Here is a 20,787-nt window from a genome sequence, read left to right as displayed (position 1 = left end):
GTTGATGCGTGTGCACTCTAGATTTTCATTTTTCATGTCTTTTTAAAGGGCGAATTGGGGAAATGATGATTGTTTTCTTTTTTAAGCTGTCTTTTCGAGGCTTATCACTGTAGATTCAAAATACTTCTAGGATTCTTCTGATTGAATTGGTCAGGATTCAAACAGCCTGCTACTTGTTTCCAAATTCTAGTCCGCTGCGTAATCTGACCTGATGTAAAGGATATATATTGTGACCAGTGGACCAACCAGACCACTTTAATCACGAAACTGGTCCAAATAGCTTGGTCAAACCTTGGAAATCATCCAGCGCTGACAAAAGTTCAAGGTCATTTTAAGCTTAAATTCTCCTTTCAAGGTTGAGTCCAGCGCGTTCTTAGGGCAAATTCCCTGAGATAGTCTTATCGATAAGCAATGCCAAGCCGGGTCATCGCCTTTAATGTGCAGCCTTTCGCAACTTCATCTCCAGGCCACTCAACATCACAGACATGAATAACGAGCAATTCCGACGGCTGCTGGTTGACCAGGGGACCTCAAAATCCAAGGACTCCAATGCAACACCGGCTCGTGATGCGTCGCGCGGCGGCGCAACCCCCGGCGGTCTATTGGGCTCGCGAATGCGGTCCAGTATTCCCATGACCCCGTATGTCGTGTCACCCTGCAAGAATTCTGTTTGTGAGGAGTCTCAAATGCTAACAATGGGTTCGTTTCAGTCGATCAGTGACGGGAGTGGATTTCGGCCGCCAGCTCGCTGAACAACGCCAAGGCGATCGTCCCTCCAAGCGATTCAAGTCTTCTGCTGCGCCGAAGGGTACCGCGCTACCAACCGGGTATCAGGATCGCGCACAATTGCGTAATGCGAAAGGAGAGGATGAACGCGGCGAGGATATTGAGACGCGGATTAAGGCACTGGAAGATATGGTGAAATTAGGACAGATCGACCAAGCAACGTTTGACAAGCTCCGCAAAGACCTTGGAGTTGGAGGTGATCTCAGAAGCACACATATGGTCAAGGGACTGGATATGGACTTACTTAGGAGGGTCAGAGCTGGCGAGGATGTGTCCCAAGCGGCTGAGAAGCCAGCACCACCTCCTGAAGAGCTAAAGGAGGATGCGGACGAGGAGTTCGAGCGCCTGATGGAGGAGAAAGGATTAGAAGAAGTTGCTGCCGCCCCGAAGGAACAGAAAGAAAAGAAAAAGGGCAATATGGCTCCGCCACCTGCCAAACCGAAGACCCGTGATGATATCCTGCGGGAGTTGAAAGCGAAGCGGGCTGCTGCTGCTGCTCCTGCTCCACCGCCGGAGTCAACTTTGAGCTCGAAATTCAAGAAGCTCAGCGATGGCAAGCCCGAGAAGAAGCGGTTTATCGAGCGTGACGAGACCGGCCGAAGACGAGAGGTGCTCCTTATCACGGACGCGCAAGGAAATACCAAGAGGAAGACTCGATGGCTTGACAAACCCATCGAAGTCACTGGTACCGCTAAGGGAGACCTTCCCATGCCTGACAAAGCTGCCGAACCCCTTGGTATGGAGGTTCCGGCTGAGATCGCTGCCCGCTCAGCTCCAGCTGCACCCGAAGACGAAGACGAAGATATCTTCGCCGGTGTTGGTGATGATTATAACCCACTCGCTGGTCTCGAAGGCGATGATGATTCTTCATCCGACGAGGAGGGCGAAACAGGCGAGTCTGCGTCTCGGAAACAGGCCAAGGATACTGTCAGCAAAGAGGACAAGAAACCCACGACCGAAACAGCACCTGCCAAACCAAGGAACTACTTTGGAACCTCGACAACAGAAGAAGAGCCTGAAGACCGTTCCAACCCCCTCACAAAGGACCCTACTATCCTGGCCGCCCTCAAGCGAGCCGCAGCCCTCCGTCAAACCTCTCCCTCAGAGGGGGAAGAAGGCGAGTCCCCTGAAGCAGCCCTTCGACACAAGCGGTTTATTGAAGAGGCACGCCGTCGAGACGCCATGGACGCTGCAGATATGGACATGGGATTCGGAGAAAGCCGTGTCGAGGATGGAGAAGAGGACGACCAGGTCTTGTTCGACTTTGACGATGACAACCGAGGCGGCAAGAAGAGAAAGCGTGGACCTAAGAAGAAGAAGGGTGACAAGGACAGCGTGGCTGATGTTATGCGAGTCGTTGAAGGTCGCAAGAAGGACGCTTCTTGATGACTTGGTCTTGGTTTCCTGGGCATTAGCTACTGGACATGAACTTGAGAAATTGAAGCTACTCGATACCCCCGCTTTGCTGTCTGTTCTTTGTCTGCTGTAGCTGTAGCCGTACTTGTAGCTTGGGAAGATGTGAAGGGTGATATGCTTCCCCCCGGCCTGCACTTGGGCTAAATTTGATTGGGCCCTTGTGATGTACGGCTACAGATCGAGTAGTGACTGACGGTAAGATGGTAACTGACTGTTAAACTCTGCGTTACTTGCTATGCCCTCGATTCTGAAGTTGCTGCTTGCACCTCTCATAATTTGTCTACTGTAGCCACCAAAGTGTGTGTAGTTGTGGCATGACGATGCCATATTGAGCAAGGCCTACAATACGATGAATCTATCCAATTTCCTATTGAGAATTCCCATCAATAGCGGACTCACTCCCCCTCGACTCCCTGGTGCCCCATGCGGCATACGGCAGTCCCCAGCTCCGAGTCATCGAACCCCCGACTCTTGAACCCAGGGCGACGAGGTTGAGACCTGGTTGACGAGGTATTTCTGCCTGTATCTAGTCAAGTGCTTCGTTCAATCCCCGGTTCAACTCGTTACTATCCCCGTTCTGGTGCCGATTCCCCGATTGGGAAGGGAGCTGGAAAGCTTCATGTATGACTCTTCATATAAATACCCCATCCCCTTCCATCTTTCTCCCATTTCTTTCTTTTTTTTACATCTCCCCTTCCCTTCCCATCTTACTCACCCCCCATCCCCTTCCCCTCCCCTATCAGGTTTCCATCCCCACTCTTGTTTTTCGAATGTTTTATTCATCACTTCCATCTTCGTGACCATGTCCTCGACATGCTGCGCTTGTCTCCAACCGACACGACACGACACGATCTAATATCGCTGCCGCTGGTGGCTGCCCTGACTGCTTATTCAGGCCCTGTGAGTCACTTTCTGGCTGTAAGTTTCTCGTTTCTTCCATCCATCTTTCCTTGCCCTTCTGCCTTGACGCCTTGACAACCTTCGTCTTTCCATGTCACTGCACCTTGACGTCTTCATCCCTTCATGTCTTCATATATTTATGCCTTCATGTCTTCATGCCTTCATGCCTTCATGCCTCCTCAAACATGGTATCATGTTTTGATATGTACTGACCTTTGAAAAGATCTTCACACAGCCTGTCAGCAACATGACTGCCCTATTGCGGGGATGATTACCCATCCAGGTGGGTCACTCTTTCGGGATACCGATGCCCGTCGTCTTTTTCCTCGAATTTCCCTTTTGCTTTTTTCTGGGACCGCCAACCAGTGCCATCGCGATCGAGTGCTAGCCTACCAGCTTTTGGGCATCAAGCTGAGGAAGACGTATGTTTTCCAGGTACTGGGGATTACGCGCATCGACTCCACCCGCATCGACTGCACCGGCTTTGACTGCACCCGCATCGACTACACCCACTTCGACATTCGATTCGATTGACTGCATCTGCTCCGACATTTGATCTGCAAGAGAACAGCATGGTGAGTTCCTCTTCCGTGATTAAGATGTCCATACTCCGTAGTCCCTTTTGCCGTCACGTTGAGGTTAGTCTCACCAGCTTTGGACATCAAGCTGAGGAGGACCATGTTTTACAGGTATTAGAAACCCCCGCATCGACTGCTTCCTCAACTTGTTTCGATCGACGATCCCCATATGCTTTGATCGTCAAAGCACCTTAACAGTGAGTACCTCTCCCGTGATTAAGATGCCCACGTTCTGTATTCTGTTCTGCCGTCACGATGAGGTTACACTCACCAGCTTTGGGCATCAAGCTGAGGAAGACGATGTTTTCCAGGTTTTAGGAATCTCGCATTGCATCGACCGCACCATTTACTGCCTCCAGATGGGACATTACGACTGTTCTCGCTTACCCTTATTGTCAACTTTGTTGCGCTTCGACATGGAATACAGTGGGAGGATGGGTTTCACGACGTTGGGAAGCGGAGGATGGTGGTGCAGTACTTGTACTGCTTAAGTGAGTTATGACCGAACCTGCTGTTCTAGGTCTAACAAGAAATTCTGCGGTACATTAGGAGCACGACCGACGGACATAAGACGAACTGAAGCACGGAATGAATATCATGGTGAGTTCTTCACCGTGATTAAGATGCCCACATTCCGTAGTCTTTTGCCATGACGATGAGGTTATTCTCACCGGCTTTGGGCATCAAACTGAGGAAAATCGTTTCTTCCAGGTCCTACGTATCCTGTACTGCAACCCGCTGCACCCACCGCCTTTGATCGTTCCAACAGCTTTCCAGTGAGTACCGTTCTCGTGATGAAGGGGTGTCCTCATTTCTTTTGCCGGCGCGATAAGTATGACTCACTACAGTTAAGCTGATGTGAATGGCGGGTATGGGTTCTAGGAACTTGACGACATTCATCCACTGCATTCGCTGCAGTCGCCAGTGTCTCCGAGCTTGAAACCAGCCTTGCAGTGAGTATCTCTCCCGTGATTAAGATGCCCACGTTCTGTATTCTGAGGTCTGCCTCACCAGCTGTTGGGTATCAATCTGAGGAGGAAGATTGTTCTCGGTCTTTTTAGGATCACCACGTCTAGCCCTCCCTTTCTTCTCCGGCTACAATTGCCACCTTTTTCACGCAGGTGAGCCAATCCTTTCTATCTCCTGTGCACATTAATGTCACTGGAATTCTTATCTATGCTCACGCTAATGAGGGCAATTGCTTCGGGGACTCTTTTACAGACATTATGACGATCTGGCTATGGCCATCACACGGAGCCCGCCGCTCCAGTCCTACGATTCACCCCTCATTCCCAGTCATCTACAAGAAAGATAACACATGTGCGGGCTGCACTTTGCTTATCATCACAAGCTAGCACTTTCTGAGCTGGGGGACCGCTTCTTGTCCCATAGAAACTGGTTCGGTTTACATGTATCTCTGAACGGGCCTGGACAGGAGGTGAAATCTGCATATTCAACGAGCTTTGAGTGGAAATTGTGGAGGCAGATATTTCTTTGAAACAAAATACAACCAATGATCTCTTTCAATATGCTTGCGCGAGTGATCTGAGATGTAGGGTTGGGGACTGGTCCGTGCGTCTGACGTCGGACTTTATTTTCACTACATGTCTTCAGCCATCGCAGTAACTACACAGGCTCATGACACTTCGTTGCTACCGCGGGAATGTCCGCACTGGGCTAAAATATTACCACCACCCGTTCATAGTTACGACTCAGAAGTACCAGTGTATCATGACAGACACCAAAGGCAAATCAAGGCATGAATCTCAGAAAGCGCGCAAGGAAAAACGACAGCCTCTGACCCATTTTCTTTGTCTACCTCTGATCAACACTACTTCAATTACCCAACTGGATTCCTCCCTCACAGGTTTCAAAACAGCTCATCTGCCTGGCCCCAGGTCAACTTCTCCAGCATGTCCCAACGACCAAGCCAGCACCTCGCGTTTGATCATACCCAGCAGCGCATTCCGCCCATTGGGAACCCTCCATCTTACACTCGGGGTAATGAGTCTCTGCAACAAAGAGCGCCTGGAACAGGCTATATCCTTCTTTCGATCTCTCGACTTGAAAGCCCTGATCAGTGAGGCCGATCAAGTCGCTGCTCGAAAGAGAAACACCCATAATCCATCAGAATCATCGGCATGTACCCATGTGGCAGATCAAGACCAGCCTCTGATTGTCTCACTTGAGTCATTACACGCGCTCCCCAGTGCCAAATCTGCAACTATTCTACATGCCTCTCCAGTCGACCCCACAGGCCGCTTATACCCGTTTTGCGTGATGCTTCGGGACAAATTCATTGGAGCTGGATTTATCGAAAATGAGGCTTCAAAAGCTCATGCTAAAGAAAAAACGCACCAAAAATCCTCTACCTATGACAACAACGTAGCAAATAGGTCTACCCCGTTACTGAATCTCCCAACTTCTCCGCCAGCAGAGCAAAAGCCAGATTCGCCAGCAAATGTGGACCCATATACAGCCGCTTTGTCCCGAAAGCCCAAACCCCGGCCGCTTCTATTGCATGCCACCCTCGTCAACACAATTTACGTCCCTGGTCGGCAGAATGTCCAAAGTAAAGGCACAGAGAGGAACAAACCGCCAAAACGCATCACGTTCGATGCTCGCGATCTAGTCTCCCAGTACAAGGATTACTACACTGACGAGACACGGGCCAATGCACGACCGGTAAACTTCGAAACAAAGGACCACCCTGAATCATCCTCCTCGGTTGCCAACGGTAACAGCAAGCAACCCAAATCCCCGGGACAAAATTTACACTCAGTGGATTCTCGGCAATCGAACCCTACCTACCCCTTCGTCTGGGCGAAAGATATTGTTTTGGATACAGTCTGCATCTGCGAGATGGGGGCAAAAAAGATCCCTTCGCATCTCAGTGTCACCAGTAATCATGACTTGGACAATCGCCTCGGCGAGAAGTACACGGTTGTGTCTGAGAGGAGTCTGGGTGATAAGTAGCCATCACGCCCCTCACAACCAAATTAATGCTTTTTGTAGATTAAAGCGGTTGCAAAGGATGTTAGGGACTGCAGCAGGGGTCATAAAGGTGTATACCGTGCCACTGATGGAGTATTGGATAGTACACGAAAGCCTCGAACCGAGTATACTATTTCATGCATTGTTTTCGCCCTACTTTGGCCTTTCTTTTTGCAAGTCTTTGTGGCCCATTTCGCGTGCCTCGGGTTCATCGTGTAGTTGTGAAAATATCGGGGTGTGGAAGGACTTCTGACCTATGAATCTGTGCATGCAAGGTTCCTTCTTAGGCGCGATTCCAATAAATTGTCCAAGAAATTTTCTTTCATTGTTCTGTTGCTGGTACTATTAATGCTTAAACAGAATCCCAAGCCTGCTTGGGTTAAGTTACTACATGTAGTTGGGGGTCTTCATTATGACATGCGTTGCCTTCTGACTCTGACCAGGCCCGGGCTGAACTGGGCCATACAGTAAAGCAGTGATAAACTGCGTCCAAAGATTGGGTATCATCGGATTCCAGAGGCCGTTGCATAGATCCGGCTCCTACGACAAGCAGGATGAGACACATCATTGCTCGCTCAGCATTGGAGGCGATGGGTAGTGGATTTTGATCCATTCGAAGTCCTGACATGTCCGAATAACGAATCAGAAAAGGCTGTGGGCGTAATCCATTCCCGCTGAATCATCTTAGTCGGCTCATGATAGTTTCCATTCCTCGTTCAACAGACAACTCCGCAGCCTTCGCCTTGATCGAGGTGATCATGCTACGCTCGAAGTCATCACGGGTGCGCAGCACAGCTTCGACCCAAGAAAGTTGCAGATCCCAGTATTCCAACTTGAAGGACTCATATACTTCAACAAGACCAGGGCCCTTCTCAGTCGCCAACAAGCGAACAAGCCAGTCGACGAGTCGCCACTTCTGTTTGATGGTACCCTCGAACGAATCGGGATAGTTTTCAAAGAATGCAAAGACAGTGAGGACGTCGTCTTTGAATTTCTCTGTGAAGGGGTCGACCTGGCGGCGGAACTTGACGCCCTTGTTGCGAACAGCTCCCAAGTATCGCACCAGCAGCTCGTCTGAGAGTTCCTCTACCAGGATTTCGGCCAGTGAGGGGTGCAGCACGGGTGTATAATCTGACATGTAATCTTCGAATGTGGAAGTAATGCGCTTCATGGCGTACTCGCCGTACCACCTGGCTGTGAAGATGTCCGGTAACACAGAGTCGAGATCGACAGTGAAGACAATATTGACAAACTTGGCCAGACAATGCGTGCTCAAATCGACGTAACCATCGCGCAGAACCTCCAGCTCGATATTCGCCCTTGTAGCCATGTACTTGGCTGTGACGAGAGGTTCGAAGTCATTTTTGAAGCGGGTCAAGTAGCCAAATTGGCCTGTCTCCTCGTTATCATCAATGCAGGAGATTTGGTCGTTGGCCACGCCGATCATCCAGTCTTGTAGTAGCTGCACGCCTTCGGCTTGGTCGGCGCTTGCGGCTTGATGCCTGGCGCATTCTTCGTCGATGAGTGCCTGCCATGCGCTCTGGCGTGCCTTGAGTGCTCGGAACATGGCGTCAATCACACCTTCCACTACGTCTGCGCGGTCGGATGCTCCTGATGCCATGACTTGTTCGTGAAGCATGCGCCACATGTCTGCCAGGGTCTTGGTACGGAAGTGGCCTTCGGCATTGTTGTCTAGGGCATCTGAATCCCGGTCCATAAGTGACTTTTTGTCTGCGTTGAAAATGCGGTCCATCCATTCTTCGACTGCGTTGATGATGACGCTCTGCCATTGTCGCACCAGTTCTGGCTCCCGGTCGTCCAGGATGTTGGGCTGGAGCTCCGCCGGTGTCCAGCCGAGCTTTTTCATTTTCTTGTAGTACTTGTCGCTCCAGTGGATGATGGTAAGGAGATTGTCCGCTGGGAGCTCGGGATCGTCGATCATGCCAACCAGGGAGTCGTGCATTAGGCGATGATAAATGTCTGTGTATGTCTTGTAGATCTTCCATTTCTTCGGGACGAGGCTCTGCATGCCTTGCTTGACTGTGAATAGATCGTTGAAGTACCACCGGAAGCTCTTTTCCAGGTTCTCCGGGTCACTTAGGAAATTCTCCAATGTTTCCTCAAATTGTCCTCGTGCGTATAGCTCAATAGCCTGAATAAACTTGTCTTTATACCCACGCACAGTCTTAGGTCCAATGTTCATAGACTTGAAACGACTTGCGAGGTCCTTGTGGTCTTTTTGGGCCTCCTGCAAAGCGCGCACTGTGTCGTCATTTTTTTCCTCGTTCATGACCACAACTGCCAGACGAACAACCATGCTCTTGTTATCAGACTGCACCAACGGAATGAGATTCATGCATGCTGTTCCAAGATGGTCATCGAACCATTCAATAACAGAGTCCAACCCCTCAAAATACTCTGTCAAAGTCTCTTGACTACTTTGATCATGAGCTTTGCCAATCTGATCCATAGCCTCATCACGGAAGTCCCGCAACCGCGAGATTTGCATATGAGCGCGGAGAAGATTGGGCTGGTTCTCCATGTCCTCGTCGTCCTCCCTGAGCAGCTCTTCCACTTCTTGGATATCACCACCAAAATTCTCCAATCCGCGTTTCATCATAAGTGTTGCGTCGAAGTGCCGTTGGATCCGAGCTAGCTGGTCGATCTGCGCGAAGTCCTCTACGCTCTCCTGCGATTCGGCGCACAGCTTGTCGATGCCCTGGAGCTCATCTTTGGTTTTCGAGACTTGTCGTTGACCCTCTGTCAGAGCGCCAATGCTGCGTTGTACAGCCTCCAATTGGTCCCGAAGGCCTTCTCGCAACCGTGAATCGACCGCCGCCTTCTTCCGCAAATAGTCGGCCTTAAGACTGCTGATCTTGTCTAGATCCTCCGGGTGTCGGAGGAGATCCTCCAGTCGCGGCATGGCGACAGTCGTATTGTCAGTGTTGACTTGCGCCATGATTGCGGTGGAGGTATTCCGTGATATCGTACGTGCGGCTCAATGCTTCGAAGCTGTCGAGGGGTGAGGTGTCAACAATTGGGGCATGAGACGTATTTCTGTAAGAGCAAGTCACGGGAGCTCTGAGTAAGGCTGGTATACGAAGATTCACACCCAGATAGCACAGCCCATAGTCTCCGCAAACTCGATGTAGTTATTGTCTATCAAGGAACTACATCGCCGTGACGCTGCGGTCATCGGATCGCGGCAGAACCCAGCACGTGACACACCGCCCTTCAATTGAATTTGCGGAATCCGCGATCATCTCCAGCTCTGATTCCACTCCTCGCGCAAAGTCATCAGAAACAATTGCGTCGCAGATATCCTCTGTACCTCCTATCTGCTGATACCCCGATATCTTTCGACCCATCAAATACATTCCGTCCGTTCCGAGTGCGATTTCATCGCCCGGATAACACCGAACCATCAGAACAACAAATATCAAATCCTCCGATATCCTCAAAACTCCTCCCCCTAAACCATTACACCGCCAATATGAGCTACTTCCGCATCACCCTCATGCGCTCCGCAATCGGTCTCCCGCGCCGCTCCACAGATGTGCTCAAGGCCCTCGGTCTGAAGAAGCGTATGGCCACAGTCTTCCACCCCGTTTCACCATCCGTCGCCGGCCAGATCATGAGAGTCAAGGAGCTGGTCCAAGTTGAGGAGTGCGAGAAGCGCCTCACGAAGCAGGAGGTGCACCTCGAGCGGAAACCTGATCCCGGATACTATGTGGAAAAGACAGCTGCCCGGCAACAGAAGGAATTGCACATGCCATAATCTCAGCTGTTCTCTTTGAGCTGGCTGTGTTGCTTTTGATTTGATACCTGTGTCGAATGGTTAGTCCGTCGACTTGTGATTTCTAGTCCCCGGTTCACAAGACATTTGGTACCTGCAGGGATCTTGTATCCGGGGACGGGACTAGGCACGGTCAAGATCTTTTTGTAGATTGATCTGTTCGGCTTTGTCCGGTTTTTCTATTTTTTTTGGTTGTTTTGGCTTTCCTTGCATGGAGCGGGTTGCTTTATTATTTTGATCATGTACTCTACGTCCTCATTTATCGAGCAGATGTCTCTGCTGCAACCATTGTATTATACACTTGACATACTGCTCCTTGGGGCTTTTCAATATTCTCGTGGTGGCTTCACGGCGTAACTAAGATTCAATCTGTGAGAATGCCTCCTGTGGGGTAAAAAAACAACTCTCAATCGTAGCAATGCTTCTGTTGCTGATTCCCCCACGCTAAACAGAATTAGAGCTCAAAGTGATTTCCAAGAGAAGGGCGGATAGCTGATTGCATTTCTTAAATAGCCTCATCCTCACGGGGGAGGTAAGAACGTATAAGTAACCTTAAGTTACTCCATATAAGGCAACGTCCTCCGTTTTTTTGATACACATCTCTCCAATGGTCCTCTGGTTCCCAGTCTGTGTCCAAATTCTTTGAGCCCATAGATTATGTCGTAATGGAGAATCCTGCCTATCCCAGAGGTCTCTGCAGCCACAATTGCTTTAAAGGCTTTCTAAGTATAGAGTCCACCTGGGCACCAAGTAACATCTGATTCATCCGGATATAACTCAAAAAAACATCGTGTAGTCTTGCATATTATAAACTAGTATTTCATATTAAACGAAACGTCAACTTTAGGGGAGCCGTCTGTCCTTGCCGCCTTCTCCATATCATTCAAAGGTTCGTTTACTCATATCCAATCGCCTTGGGGTACCGCACGTACGCCAACTGGCCCGAGGGAGCCATGGCCATGCTCGTCTGCCCGGACACACCAGGCTCCTCGCCAAGCATGTTCTGAGGGTAGCCGATATCGAGCGGCTTAACAGCCTCGAGGAAGGCAATCTGAGCATCAGTGAGACGAATGCTCAGCGCCTTAATGTTGTCGTGCAGGTGCTCAACCTTACGGCCGCCGATGAGAGGGAACACATTGGGTGTCTTGGAGAGGACGTAAGCCAGCGCAATTGCGGTAACCGACTCGATGCCGTGCTCGGAAGCAACTTGCGCGAGAGCCTCGCTCATGCGAACCTGGTCCTCGCCCTGCTCGGAGCCCATCATCTTGCGCAGACCCTCGCCGCTAGCAGCGCGCTCAGCAAGCGCAGCCTTGGTCTGGAACTTGCCGCCACCGACGGCGTCCCAAGGGGCGAGCGCCATGCCGAACCGGCGCGCCATGGGGATAATCTCACGCTCAAAGTCGCGGCTTAGCACGTTCCACCGGCCCTGGTAGATGCTAAACTGGGTCTTGCCCGTCAGGCGAGCGTATGTGTTTGCCTCACTGACAATCCATGCGGGCGTGTTGCAAATTCCGAGGTAAAGAACCTTGCCGGACTGCACGAGAGCGTGTAGGCTATCCATAATCTCTTCGACCGAAGTTGTGTAGTCCCACCAGTGGACGTACAGAATGTCGATATAGTCAGTGCGCAGCTTCTCCAGAGAGTCGCGGACGCTCATGTGCAGGCTACGCTTGTGATTGCCAGCGTGGTTGACAGTCTTGCCCTTGCCCTTTGCGTATGCCTTATACTCGCCGGTGTACTTGGTAGCAAGTACGAGCTGGTCACGATTGTCGCGCTCCGCCATCCACTCGCCGATCCATGTCTCGGACTCTTCGTTCTGGTAGTTGTTGGCTGTATCAATGAAGTTACCGCCGGCCTCTGTGAATGCGTCGAGCAGCTTGTAAGAGGCCTCCTTGTCCATTGTGCCCATTGCGGCGGACCATGCTGAGCCGATGGACATGGCACCGAGTTGCAGAGGAGACACGCGAATGCCAGCTGTTGAGGACAACACTCGGTAGCGGCCGAGCTCTGTAGGAGGGGCCGGGGCAGGGGCGAAGGCGTCCATTTTGAGTGGTTGGTGGGTATAGGTAGACTTGGGGTAGAGGGGTGGAAGGAAGAGGGAACGACCCAGGGGGGATCGGCTTTATATATGACTTAGTGGAACTATAACCCATGGACCTGACAACGGGGGATCAATCGGATTGTGCTATTTATTAGACGAGGCCCACTGTTCATTTTCCTAATTGAGGTTGTGTTGTGCCGTGATGTTTTATACTTTATACACGGCTTCATCTACAATCCATGCACATTTTACCCTTTGAACAACTGAATTAACAATATTATGTCCTAAAATATATATACAGAGAAAGTACCAAACAATAACATCGCAAGTACGCAGTACAAGTATCACATGTTACATCAGGAATAGGGAATGTGTTCAGTTCCCTTGGATCGTCATCCTCTTCATGTTCTCCCAAACATTTCCAGACCGCTGGAACACCTTTTCGGCCATATACTTCATCTTCTTGCCCGAAGGGCTGGCAATAAAGCCTGCCTCGACGAGGAACTGCACGTTGCGCCGCACCGTGGCCTTGACGTGCTGCTTCTGTGATGGCGACACCATATTCGGGTCCAGCATAACGTCACCACCGAGACGGCCCTCTAGTGCGTCAAAGACCTGGGACACAGGCCACAGAGGGTGTGAGCTGGATTCCTTCTGGATGGAGTCACGCATCATCTCCAGCCAGGTGTTGTGGTCCACCTTGCGCAGGGGGTACTTGAGCTCGCGGTGGAAGATCTCCCAGAACTCGCGTTCGGTGATACCCTCAGTCATAAAAGTCACAGTCTTCATTGACTCAGCGGGGCAGAACACCTGCTTGAGCGACTCTTCAGCAACGCGGGTGCTGCTAGTCACATACATCCACCCGTTGCCATAGTCATCGCTGAAAGCGCTCGCATCCACAACTCCGGATGCCAACCGCCAGACAAAGTCATCGGTGTTGGCAACACCTTCCTCGGGGGTTCCGAGAATCAGGCCGGGCTTCACAATGCCGAACTGGTTCGGGTGTGACTTGGCAAACTGCTTGACCAGAAGCTCAGACAGGTACTTGGTCTGGGCGTATCCGTTGGCATGCGCAATTTCGTTGGCAATCTCCTGGTCCGTCTCGTTTACATGCCAGCGAGAGCCACCAGATACGTAGGACATGCGAGGGCGGGCAGGGGAGCTGATAGCCGCCTTGATGAGCTCGGCGGTGGAGCCGACATTGGCAGCTCGGAGGACCTCAGTACCAGCGTTCCAGTTGACAGCCGCACCAGCGTGGATGATGGCGTGGACAAGACCATCGTTAGGGCTGTCGCCACTCAGCGATGCCCACTGCTTGGGCTCCAGGCCTAAACGTGGCGCGGCAAGGTTACCCGACCAGACCTCGAGCTTGCTCAGGTAGTAGTCAGACCACCACTGTGCACGAACAGCGGCATCCTTAACTCGGTTGAAGGCGTCGGATGGGCTCTTGGCGCGAACGTGGGCAATGACGCGCCCAACATCGGGGCGGTCACAGAGCTGACGCAAGATCTGTGTGCCGAGGAATCCAGTTGCACCAGTGACGAAGACGGTCTTCTGGGGCAAAGTTTTGGCAAGAATGTCCTTGAACAGAGCATCAGCCTCCTTCATGGCGTCGAAGGCAGGAAGCTCCTTTTGGACTTCACCCGAGAGCTCGGCGTCAATCAAGGTAGACAATCCACGGACGGTCATATGACCGTCAAGAAGGCGTCCAACGTCCACCTTAACGCTGTAGTGCTGCTTGATGAAACTGGCCAAGCTAATGGCTTGGACGGAATCAATACCCATCGACGCGATGTTAAAGTCGCGACCTTCCAGGGGAGTATCCTCCCGGTTAACCAAGTTATCGATCTTCTTGCTGATGGCGAGAGCCTTGGTCTCGTTGGCCCGCAGGTTGGAGGTGGTAGGACCCTCGCGCTTGATGCCCAGAGTGGGCTCAAAGTCGGAGGGAAGCTTGGCGAGCCACTGATCCACTACCTTGCGGTCGATCTTGGTGGAGGAAGAGCTAGGGATCTTGCGTACAGCAATCCAGATGACGGGAACCATGTGCACTGGTAGCGTTTCCGAGAGGTGTTGAGTCAGGGCGGCCAGGTCGAAGCCCGACTTCTCAAAATCATCGTTTGGCACAGGGCTCAGATCGGAGCCTGCGGTCGATGCAAGCTCGAGGATACCAACCAGCTTGTGAGCGTACAGACCGTTCTTGGGGTAGGAGGCAACTGCCTGTGAGACATCGGCTGGGAGGGCGAGGTGGTACTCGATCTCACCAAGTTCAACACGCTGACCACGAATTTTGACCTGCGTGTCCTTGCGACCCATGAACAGAATGGATCCATCAGCAGCGTATCTGACCAAGTCACCAGTCTTGTACAGACGGTCGCAGCGGTTCCATGGCAGCCACGGTGGACGCTGGATGAAGGCAGCTTCCGTCTTGTCCGGGTTGTTCAGGTAGTGACGAGCCAGGACATTGCCCTCAACAAGAAGCTCACCAATGGCACCAATGGGAGCGAGCTTGTTGTGGTCCTCACGGTCCGTGATCCAGTTGGCAGAGCCGACGGAAGTACCAATGTTGTTGGGAAGCGTACCAGGAACGACCTTCCGATTCGACGTTGTGCAGACACAGCATTCCGATGGGCCGTATCCATTGACCAGGCGGACGTATGGAGTCCATGCGGCAACGTGAGCGGCGCTCATAGCCTCACCAGCGAGAGCCAGAGTCTCCAGGGTGGGGACAGTGCTAGGGTCGATGGTGTTGACAAAGGATGGGGTCAACACAGCCCAGTTGACGTTCATGCGAGTCATGGCCTCGGCAATGTCTCCACGGCGCTCAGACTCAGAGGGCACACACACACAGCCACCCTGCACCAAGGTCGACAGAATCTCGAGGATGCTGGCGTCAAAGGCATAGGACGCGAACTGTAGGACACGGCTACCCATCTGGAGCCCCTCCTTGTGAGCGAGGGCAGCGGTACAGAAGGCACGGTGTTCGATAACGGAGCCCTTGGGAGCACCGGTACTACCGGAAGTGAAGATAGCATAGGCGGCATGCGTGGGAGCGACGGGAGTAGGAGGCGTCCGGGGGATATTATGATCACGCAGTCCCGGGCCAACCGCAATAGCTCTCTCGACCAAGCCGGGGCAGCGGTCGAGTTGCTCCTCGGAGTGACACATGACATGGGCATTGACATCCTTGGCCACCAGCTGCATACGGCTAGTGGGTTGGGAGGCATCCATGGCCACAAATGCACCACCTGCCTTCATGACACCGAGCATCGCAACAATGGTCCACATAGACTTCTCGAAACAGAGCGGCACAAACACATCGGGTCCGACGCCAGACTGAATCAGTTGGGCAGCAAGCTTGGATGACAGGGTTTCAAGTTCCGAGTAAGTCAGCTCGCCATCCCAAGCACAGACAGCAGGAGCTTGGGGCTGACAGAAGTTGTTCCGCGAGATAAGACTGTGAATGCAGTCGTTGACCGTCTCGGGGATCGAGCTGTTCCACTTGAGGAGGTCCTCCTTGTCAGTCGGGCTGATCATCTCGATGTCAGCTAACTTGCCGGCAGGAGACGAGGCGAGCTGCTGCAAGACATGCTCAAACTGGGCGACAATGCGAACCACTTCGGTACGCGACAGCACGGCATTGTCAAAGTGAACATGAATCTCGACAGAACCATCGGTGGCGAGGCTGCATTCGAGAGTGAGGGCCACGGTGCTGAAGTTGGCTTTCGGGGCGGAGAAAGGCCGCATGGTGCTATCCTCGGAGACAGAGGTTGCGGGCTGGATGACAAGCAAGGTCTGGAAGTTGCAAGCAGCGGCAGCGCCCTCTGCAACACGCGCAATGTTTTGAAGACCGTAGTTCTGAGCAGGTGTCATCTCGATGGACTGCGAGTTTACACGCTGAAGCCATTCGGAGACGGGCTGCTCTCCGTTGATCTGGGCCTTGATGGGAACCGTGGCAATCACAGCACCGACAATATCTTCAACACCAGGCACCGGGGCATTTCTTCCACTGAGAGTGCAGCCGAAGACGGTCTCGGGGGCATCGCAGTACCGGGCCTGCACCATAGACCAAGCAGCACGGATGAGTGTCGCAGTTGTGAAGTCGGAAGGACCCTTGCGGCTGAGTTGGAGATTGTGGATGAGCGACTCGTTGGCCAGCGGCTGGTGGGTGGCAGAGGGAAGAGTTGGGAAGGTAGTCATATCTCCCTCAGAGAGCTCTTTGCGCCAGTACTCTTCGGTGGCCTTGTCGGCGTTCTTCTGCATCGTGTGCTGAATGAAGTCCCGGAACTGAGTGCGGACAGGCGGGGTGACACCCTCAATGGCCTGAACAAGGTCGTTGAACATCATCTCCAAGGACATTCCATCGTAGATGGAGTGGTGGATGGTCAACACGAAGGTGTTTGTGGGGCCGGTGATGATGCCGTGATGAACGAGGGCATTGCCCATACCCATGTGAGACTTCTCGTCCGACTCCATGTAGCTCTCCAAGTCTGTGCCGTGAACCCACTCAACATGAGCGCGGTCGACAACCTGAACAGTACCGTACTCGTCTGTGTCGACAATTCTGGTTCGTAGCACATCGTTGTTGGCAACAATTTGCTCCCAATGCTCCTTGAACTTGTCGACACTGACAGTGCTGGGAAGCTCCAAAGTGTGGCGGGCGATGTAAGAGCCAGGGACCTTGTTGGACAGGGCCATAAGACCAATCTGCAGGGGACTGCAGGGGTAGGCATCCTGGATGAGGCCAGAGGGCATGCCAGTAGCAGAGACAATGTTGGCATGAACTGTGTTGGTGTCCTTGTCAAGCAGCTCGAATGGAGCGGCCACACGGATCTCAGAAGAGGTTGCAGGCACCATGGCCTTGGCCATGTCACTCAGAACCAGATTTCCCAAGATATCACCAACCTGGAGCTGGAAGCCCTTAGCACGGCAACGGCGAGTGAGGTTCATAGACTCAATTGAGTCACCTCCCAAATGGAAGAAGTTGTCAGTGGCAGCAATATCCTCCACCGGGTAGTGAAGGATATCAGACCAGATTTGCCGAAGGGTGAACTCAGCCGGGGTTTTAGGCATGCGGCGCTCGGTGGTGGTGACATTGCCGGCCGCGGCAGCGAGTCCATTCAAGGTAAGGCTGTCACCGAAGGAGGCGATGAGACGGCGGTCGGTCTTTCCGGAGGCAGTCAGGGGCATGTAGGCTAAGGGGAGGAAGACCGAGGGGATCATGTAGGACGGCAATTGCTTGGTGAGCTGGTCGCTCATTTGAGCAGCCAAGGCAACCACTGATGCCTTGTCGGCTGGAGCAGAAGAGAACTCATGAGAGAACTCGGGGCCGAATCCACTCTGGCTTGAGATGAAGGCAGCCAGCATTGTTTTGCCCGCGGGAGCAATCATGGCAACCGCAGTCTTGACGGTGTTGTTGATTGCGCGCATGTGAGCCTCAATCTCAGTCAGCTCGACACGCTGACCACGGATCTTCACCTGCAGGTCCTTGCGACCGATCAAGTGTACGCGACCTTGGTCGTCATAGCGGGCCAGATCACCGGTCTTGTAGAAGCGGCGAGTGATGCCGTTCTGGCGAGCCCATTCCGGGTTTTCAATGTACACGGCCTTTGTCTTCTCGGGGTCCGCGAGGTAGCCACGGGCCAGGGTAGGGCCTTCAATCACGAGCTCACCAACGGAGCCAATGGGCACGAGACGGTCGTGGTCATTGGCATCAACAAGCCATGATAGGCCTCCAGTGGCTCTGCCAATGCAACTCCTCGGCGTATCGGCAAACATGCGGCCAATCATCACGACACTGCATTCGGAGGCGCCATAAATATTAATTAGTTGGGCAACAGGTCCCCAGCGATCAATGATATCCTGCGCCACAGCCTCACCAGCCACGATGAGAGTTTTCAAAGAAGGAATGTCTTCGTGATAGATAGAGCGGGCGAAGCTGGGGGTGAAGATGGCCCAGTTGGCGTTCAAGGAGCGAATGGCGGGACGAATGTCGGTGTGTCGGTCATGGTCCGATGGGATGCAAAGGCATCCACCAAAAATTAGGGTAGTAAAGATTTCAAATGTACTGATAATGAATGTGTAGGCGCCGAATTGGAGGGCGCGAGTATTATTAGAGATATTCATAGCGGATGCGTGATGCAATGCGCTGGAAGACACGGAAGCATGGTCGTGGACAACGCCCTTTGGCTTGCCTGTGCTTCCGGAAGTAAACATAACAAATGAAATATCGCGAGGTTGTGAGCGGGAAGTGAAGGCAACCTCAGGAGAATTTTGGATAAGGGAGGGATCGAGCACGAGGACTTGCGAGGCCAGTCCCTGCACGAGGTCTTTGTTTGGTGAGGAAGCAATCACTGTGCGAGCTTCCACCGACTGGATGATGGTATCTAACCGCTGTCGGGGCTGCTTGGGGTCCAAAGGCACCCACGCGGCGCCCAGCTTCCAGAGAGCGATCATGGTGACGATGGTCCACATGGACTTTTGGAAGCAAATGGGGACCAGCTCACCACGCCTGATGCCGGCGGACTCAAGGTAGACAGCCAGCTTGTTTGCAGCCTGGTTAAATTGAGAATATGACATCTCTCCATCCCAAGACCCCAGCGCCGGGGCATCAGGAGTCTCCTTGGCGGCCTTCTCGATCAACTGATCGACGCAGACATTTCTGCCTCTCGGTAGAATACGGTTCCATGTCTCAATCTGGAGGGCATCCAGCTCACTAGGGTGGCACACATTGGACGCTGTTTGGAATGGGTCCTCGCAGACAATCTGGAGGTAGTCGGCGAACGTGTTGGCGATGTACTCGGCCTGGGCACGGGAAACATGGGGTTTGTAGAAAACGAGATCCAATTTGGATAACGAAGGATCGATCTGGACGACATAGTCGAACTACATATTGTTAGATCTGAACCGGGACTTGTAACCAGAAGCTTTACTTACAGTCCTTTCATTGACCGCATCGGTCAAGGACAGCTCGGCCTTAACCTGGGGGTTCTTCAGCCAAATGGCCGAATTGCACGGCTTCGGATCTAATGTGGAAAAGATGCTCAAGGCCTCAGGAACAGAAACCATTGACTCTGCTTGTAGCAGGCCTTCCTCGCGCGTTGTGTCGAGAACGGAGATGACGGAGCTGTCATGCTCCAAACGGGCCAAGCAGACAGATGTGTTTGTCCATGGCTGCTTAGCTGACCGTGGGTTCATGCCAATGCCCGCAAACATAACATTGTCCGCTCCGGAATAAGAACGCAAGACGGCAGTCCAGGCGGCCTGGACGACCATCAATGGGGAAACACCACACTGCTGGCAGCAAGCATGGACAGCGGCCATGTCCATGGGCACGTTGAGCCGCCCGATTGAAGATTGGATCGGGTTCTTCGAGAAGAGCCCCGAGGGGAGTTGTGACGGAGTCACATCGGTCACCAGCTGCGTCCACAGCTGGCGAAGCCGACTTGCATCATCGAGGACTGTGGCCGGCATTTTTAAAACAAAGAATTACTATATCCAGGACCAGTGAGTGGCGGTCCGGTATGACAGACTGAGCAAAGACAAAAACAAAAAGGAACGCATGAAATCTGGGAAAAGGAAGAAGTTGGGTTTGTGGAAGCAAGAATACGATGAAGTACTGGCCCACTATTATGTGATCTTTTTTTCACATGGGGGATTTAATGATTCTCCCGGACTTCGGGCTCTCCTATTGTGGACATGCATGGGTACTTGGCTACTGAATCTGAAATCTGAACCAGCTGGGAGGCAAAGCGGGTCCAAATGCAGCATTGGGAAAGTGAACTGGAGTTCCCCCCCAGTGGCCCAACCAGGGCGTACATAAAGTACTAGTTTGGTACATCACTGCTCCTAGGGTTCGTGTCATGCCAGCGCGTCGAAACTTTGCCCAGGTGCCGATCCGGTCTGTCGGTAGAAAGTAATGGTTCCATCCTGACGTGGATTCACAGAGCAGTAGACGGGATGTAACCGAGGGTCTGACAAATTCTGGCTCCCGTGCCTGAATGTACCTGGCCCAAATGGTAGGTAGGATCTGCGATGATCATATAGCAAGCCGGCTTTGACGTGTGCACTGTAGCAAGTACAGTAGATGTTTGATATTCAACGCAACCATTGATTTCAGAGTTCTCCCTTGCATTCTCAGATAAACAATCCAGTGCATAGTGGGTACGACGGTGCGACTAGAAACCACGGAACTCAGGGGTGTTGATACCCATGTTGTCACAGACAGCTGTAGTGGAGCTGGGTTGAGGTCAAGGTGAAGATGAGGTTGTGCCGTGTGG

The 20,787-nt window shown here is 52.4% G+C and overlaps 6 protein-coding genes across 6 annotated transcripts; 3 read left to right on the top strand and 3 right to left on the bottom strand.

Annotated features, from left to right (window-relative positions):
- Positions 1-485: 485 nt before the first annotated feature.
- On the top strand, positions 486-2,172 carry PENARI_c013G10498 (uncharacterized protein; the record flags this gene model as incomplete). Its single annotated transcript, XM_022633339.1, has 2 exons — positions 486-640; positions 711-2,172. The coding sequence occupies 2 exons, from the start codon at positions 486-488 to the stop codon at positions 2,170-2,172; spliced, it is 1,617 nt and encodes a 538-aa protein (XP_022487036.1).
- A 3,239-nt stretch (positions 2,173-5,411) lies between these two features.
- Positions 5,412-6,656, top strand: PENARI_c013G04935 (uncharacterized protein; the record flags this gene model as incomplete). The annotated part of the gene is made up of 1 exon (XM_022633200.1): positions 5,412-6,656. One exon carries the CDS (start codon positions 5,412-5,414, stop codon positions 6,654-6,656), a length of 1,245 nt encoding a protein of 414 aa, XP_022486791.1.
- A 697-nt stretch (positions 6,657-7,353) lies between these two features.
- On the bottom strand, positions 7,354-9,633 carry PENARI_c013G02267 (SNARE-binding exocyst subunit SEC6; the record flags this gene model as incomplete). The annotated part of the gene is made up of 1 exon (XM_022633142.1): positions 7,354-9,633. The coding sequence occupies one exon, from the start codon at positions 9,631-9,633 to the stop codon at positions 7,354-7,356; it is 2,280 nt and encodes a 759-aa protein (XP_022486931.1).
- A 534-nt stretch (positions 9,634-10,167) lies between these two features.
- PENARI_c013G11880 (mitochondrial 54S ribosomal protein uL30m) lies at positions 10,168-10,928 on the top strand (the record flags this gene model as incomplete). Its single annotated transcript, XM_022633372.1, has 2 exons — positions 10,168-10,404; positions 10,923-10,928. The coding sequence occupies 2 exons, from the start codon at positions 10,168-10,170 to the stop codon at positions 10,926-10,928; spliced, it is 243 nt and encodes an 80-aa protein (XP_022487050.1).
- A 437-nt stretch (positions 10,929-11,365) lies between these two features.
- PENARI_c013G03622 (uncharacterized protein) lies at positions 11,366-12,514 on the bottom strand (the record flags this gene model as incomplete). Its single annotated transcript, XM_022633174.1, has 1 exon — positions 11,366-12,514. One exon carries the CDS (start codon positions 12,512-12,514, stop codon positions 11,366-11,368), a length of 1,149 nt encoding a protein of 382 aa, XP_022486895.1.
- A 372-nt stretch (positions 12,515-12,886) lies between these two features.
- PENARI_c013G10785 (uncharacterized protein) lies at positions 12,887-19,981 on the bottom strand (the record flags this gene model as incomplete). Its single annotated transcript, XM_022633345.1, has 2 exons — positions 12,887-19,393; positions 19,445-19,981. The coding sequence occupies 2 exons, from the start codon at positions 19,979-19,981 to the stop codon at positions 12,887-12,889; spliced, it is 7,044 nt and encodes a 2,347-aa protein (XP_022486883.1).
- Positions 19,982-20,787: the final 806 nt, after the last annotated feature.

The sequence above is a fragment of the Penicillium arizonense genome (assembly GCF_001773325.1).
Source record: "Penicillium arizonense strain CBS 141311 chromosome Unknown PENARI_contig013, whole genome shotgun sequence".
Classification (NCBI taxonomy): Eukaryota; Fungi; Ascomycota; class Eurotiomycetes; order Eurotiales; family Aspergillaceae; genus Penicillium; species Penicillium arizonense.
The sequence above is the reverse complement of the archived record's forward strand: the minus strand, read 5'-3'. Positions and strand labels throughout refer to the sequence as shown.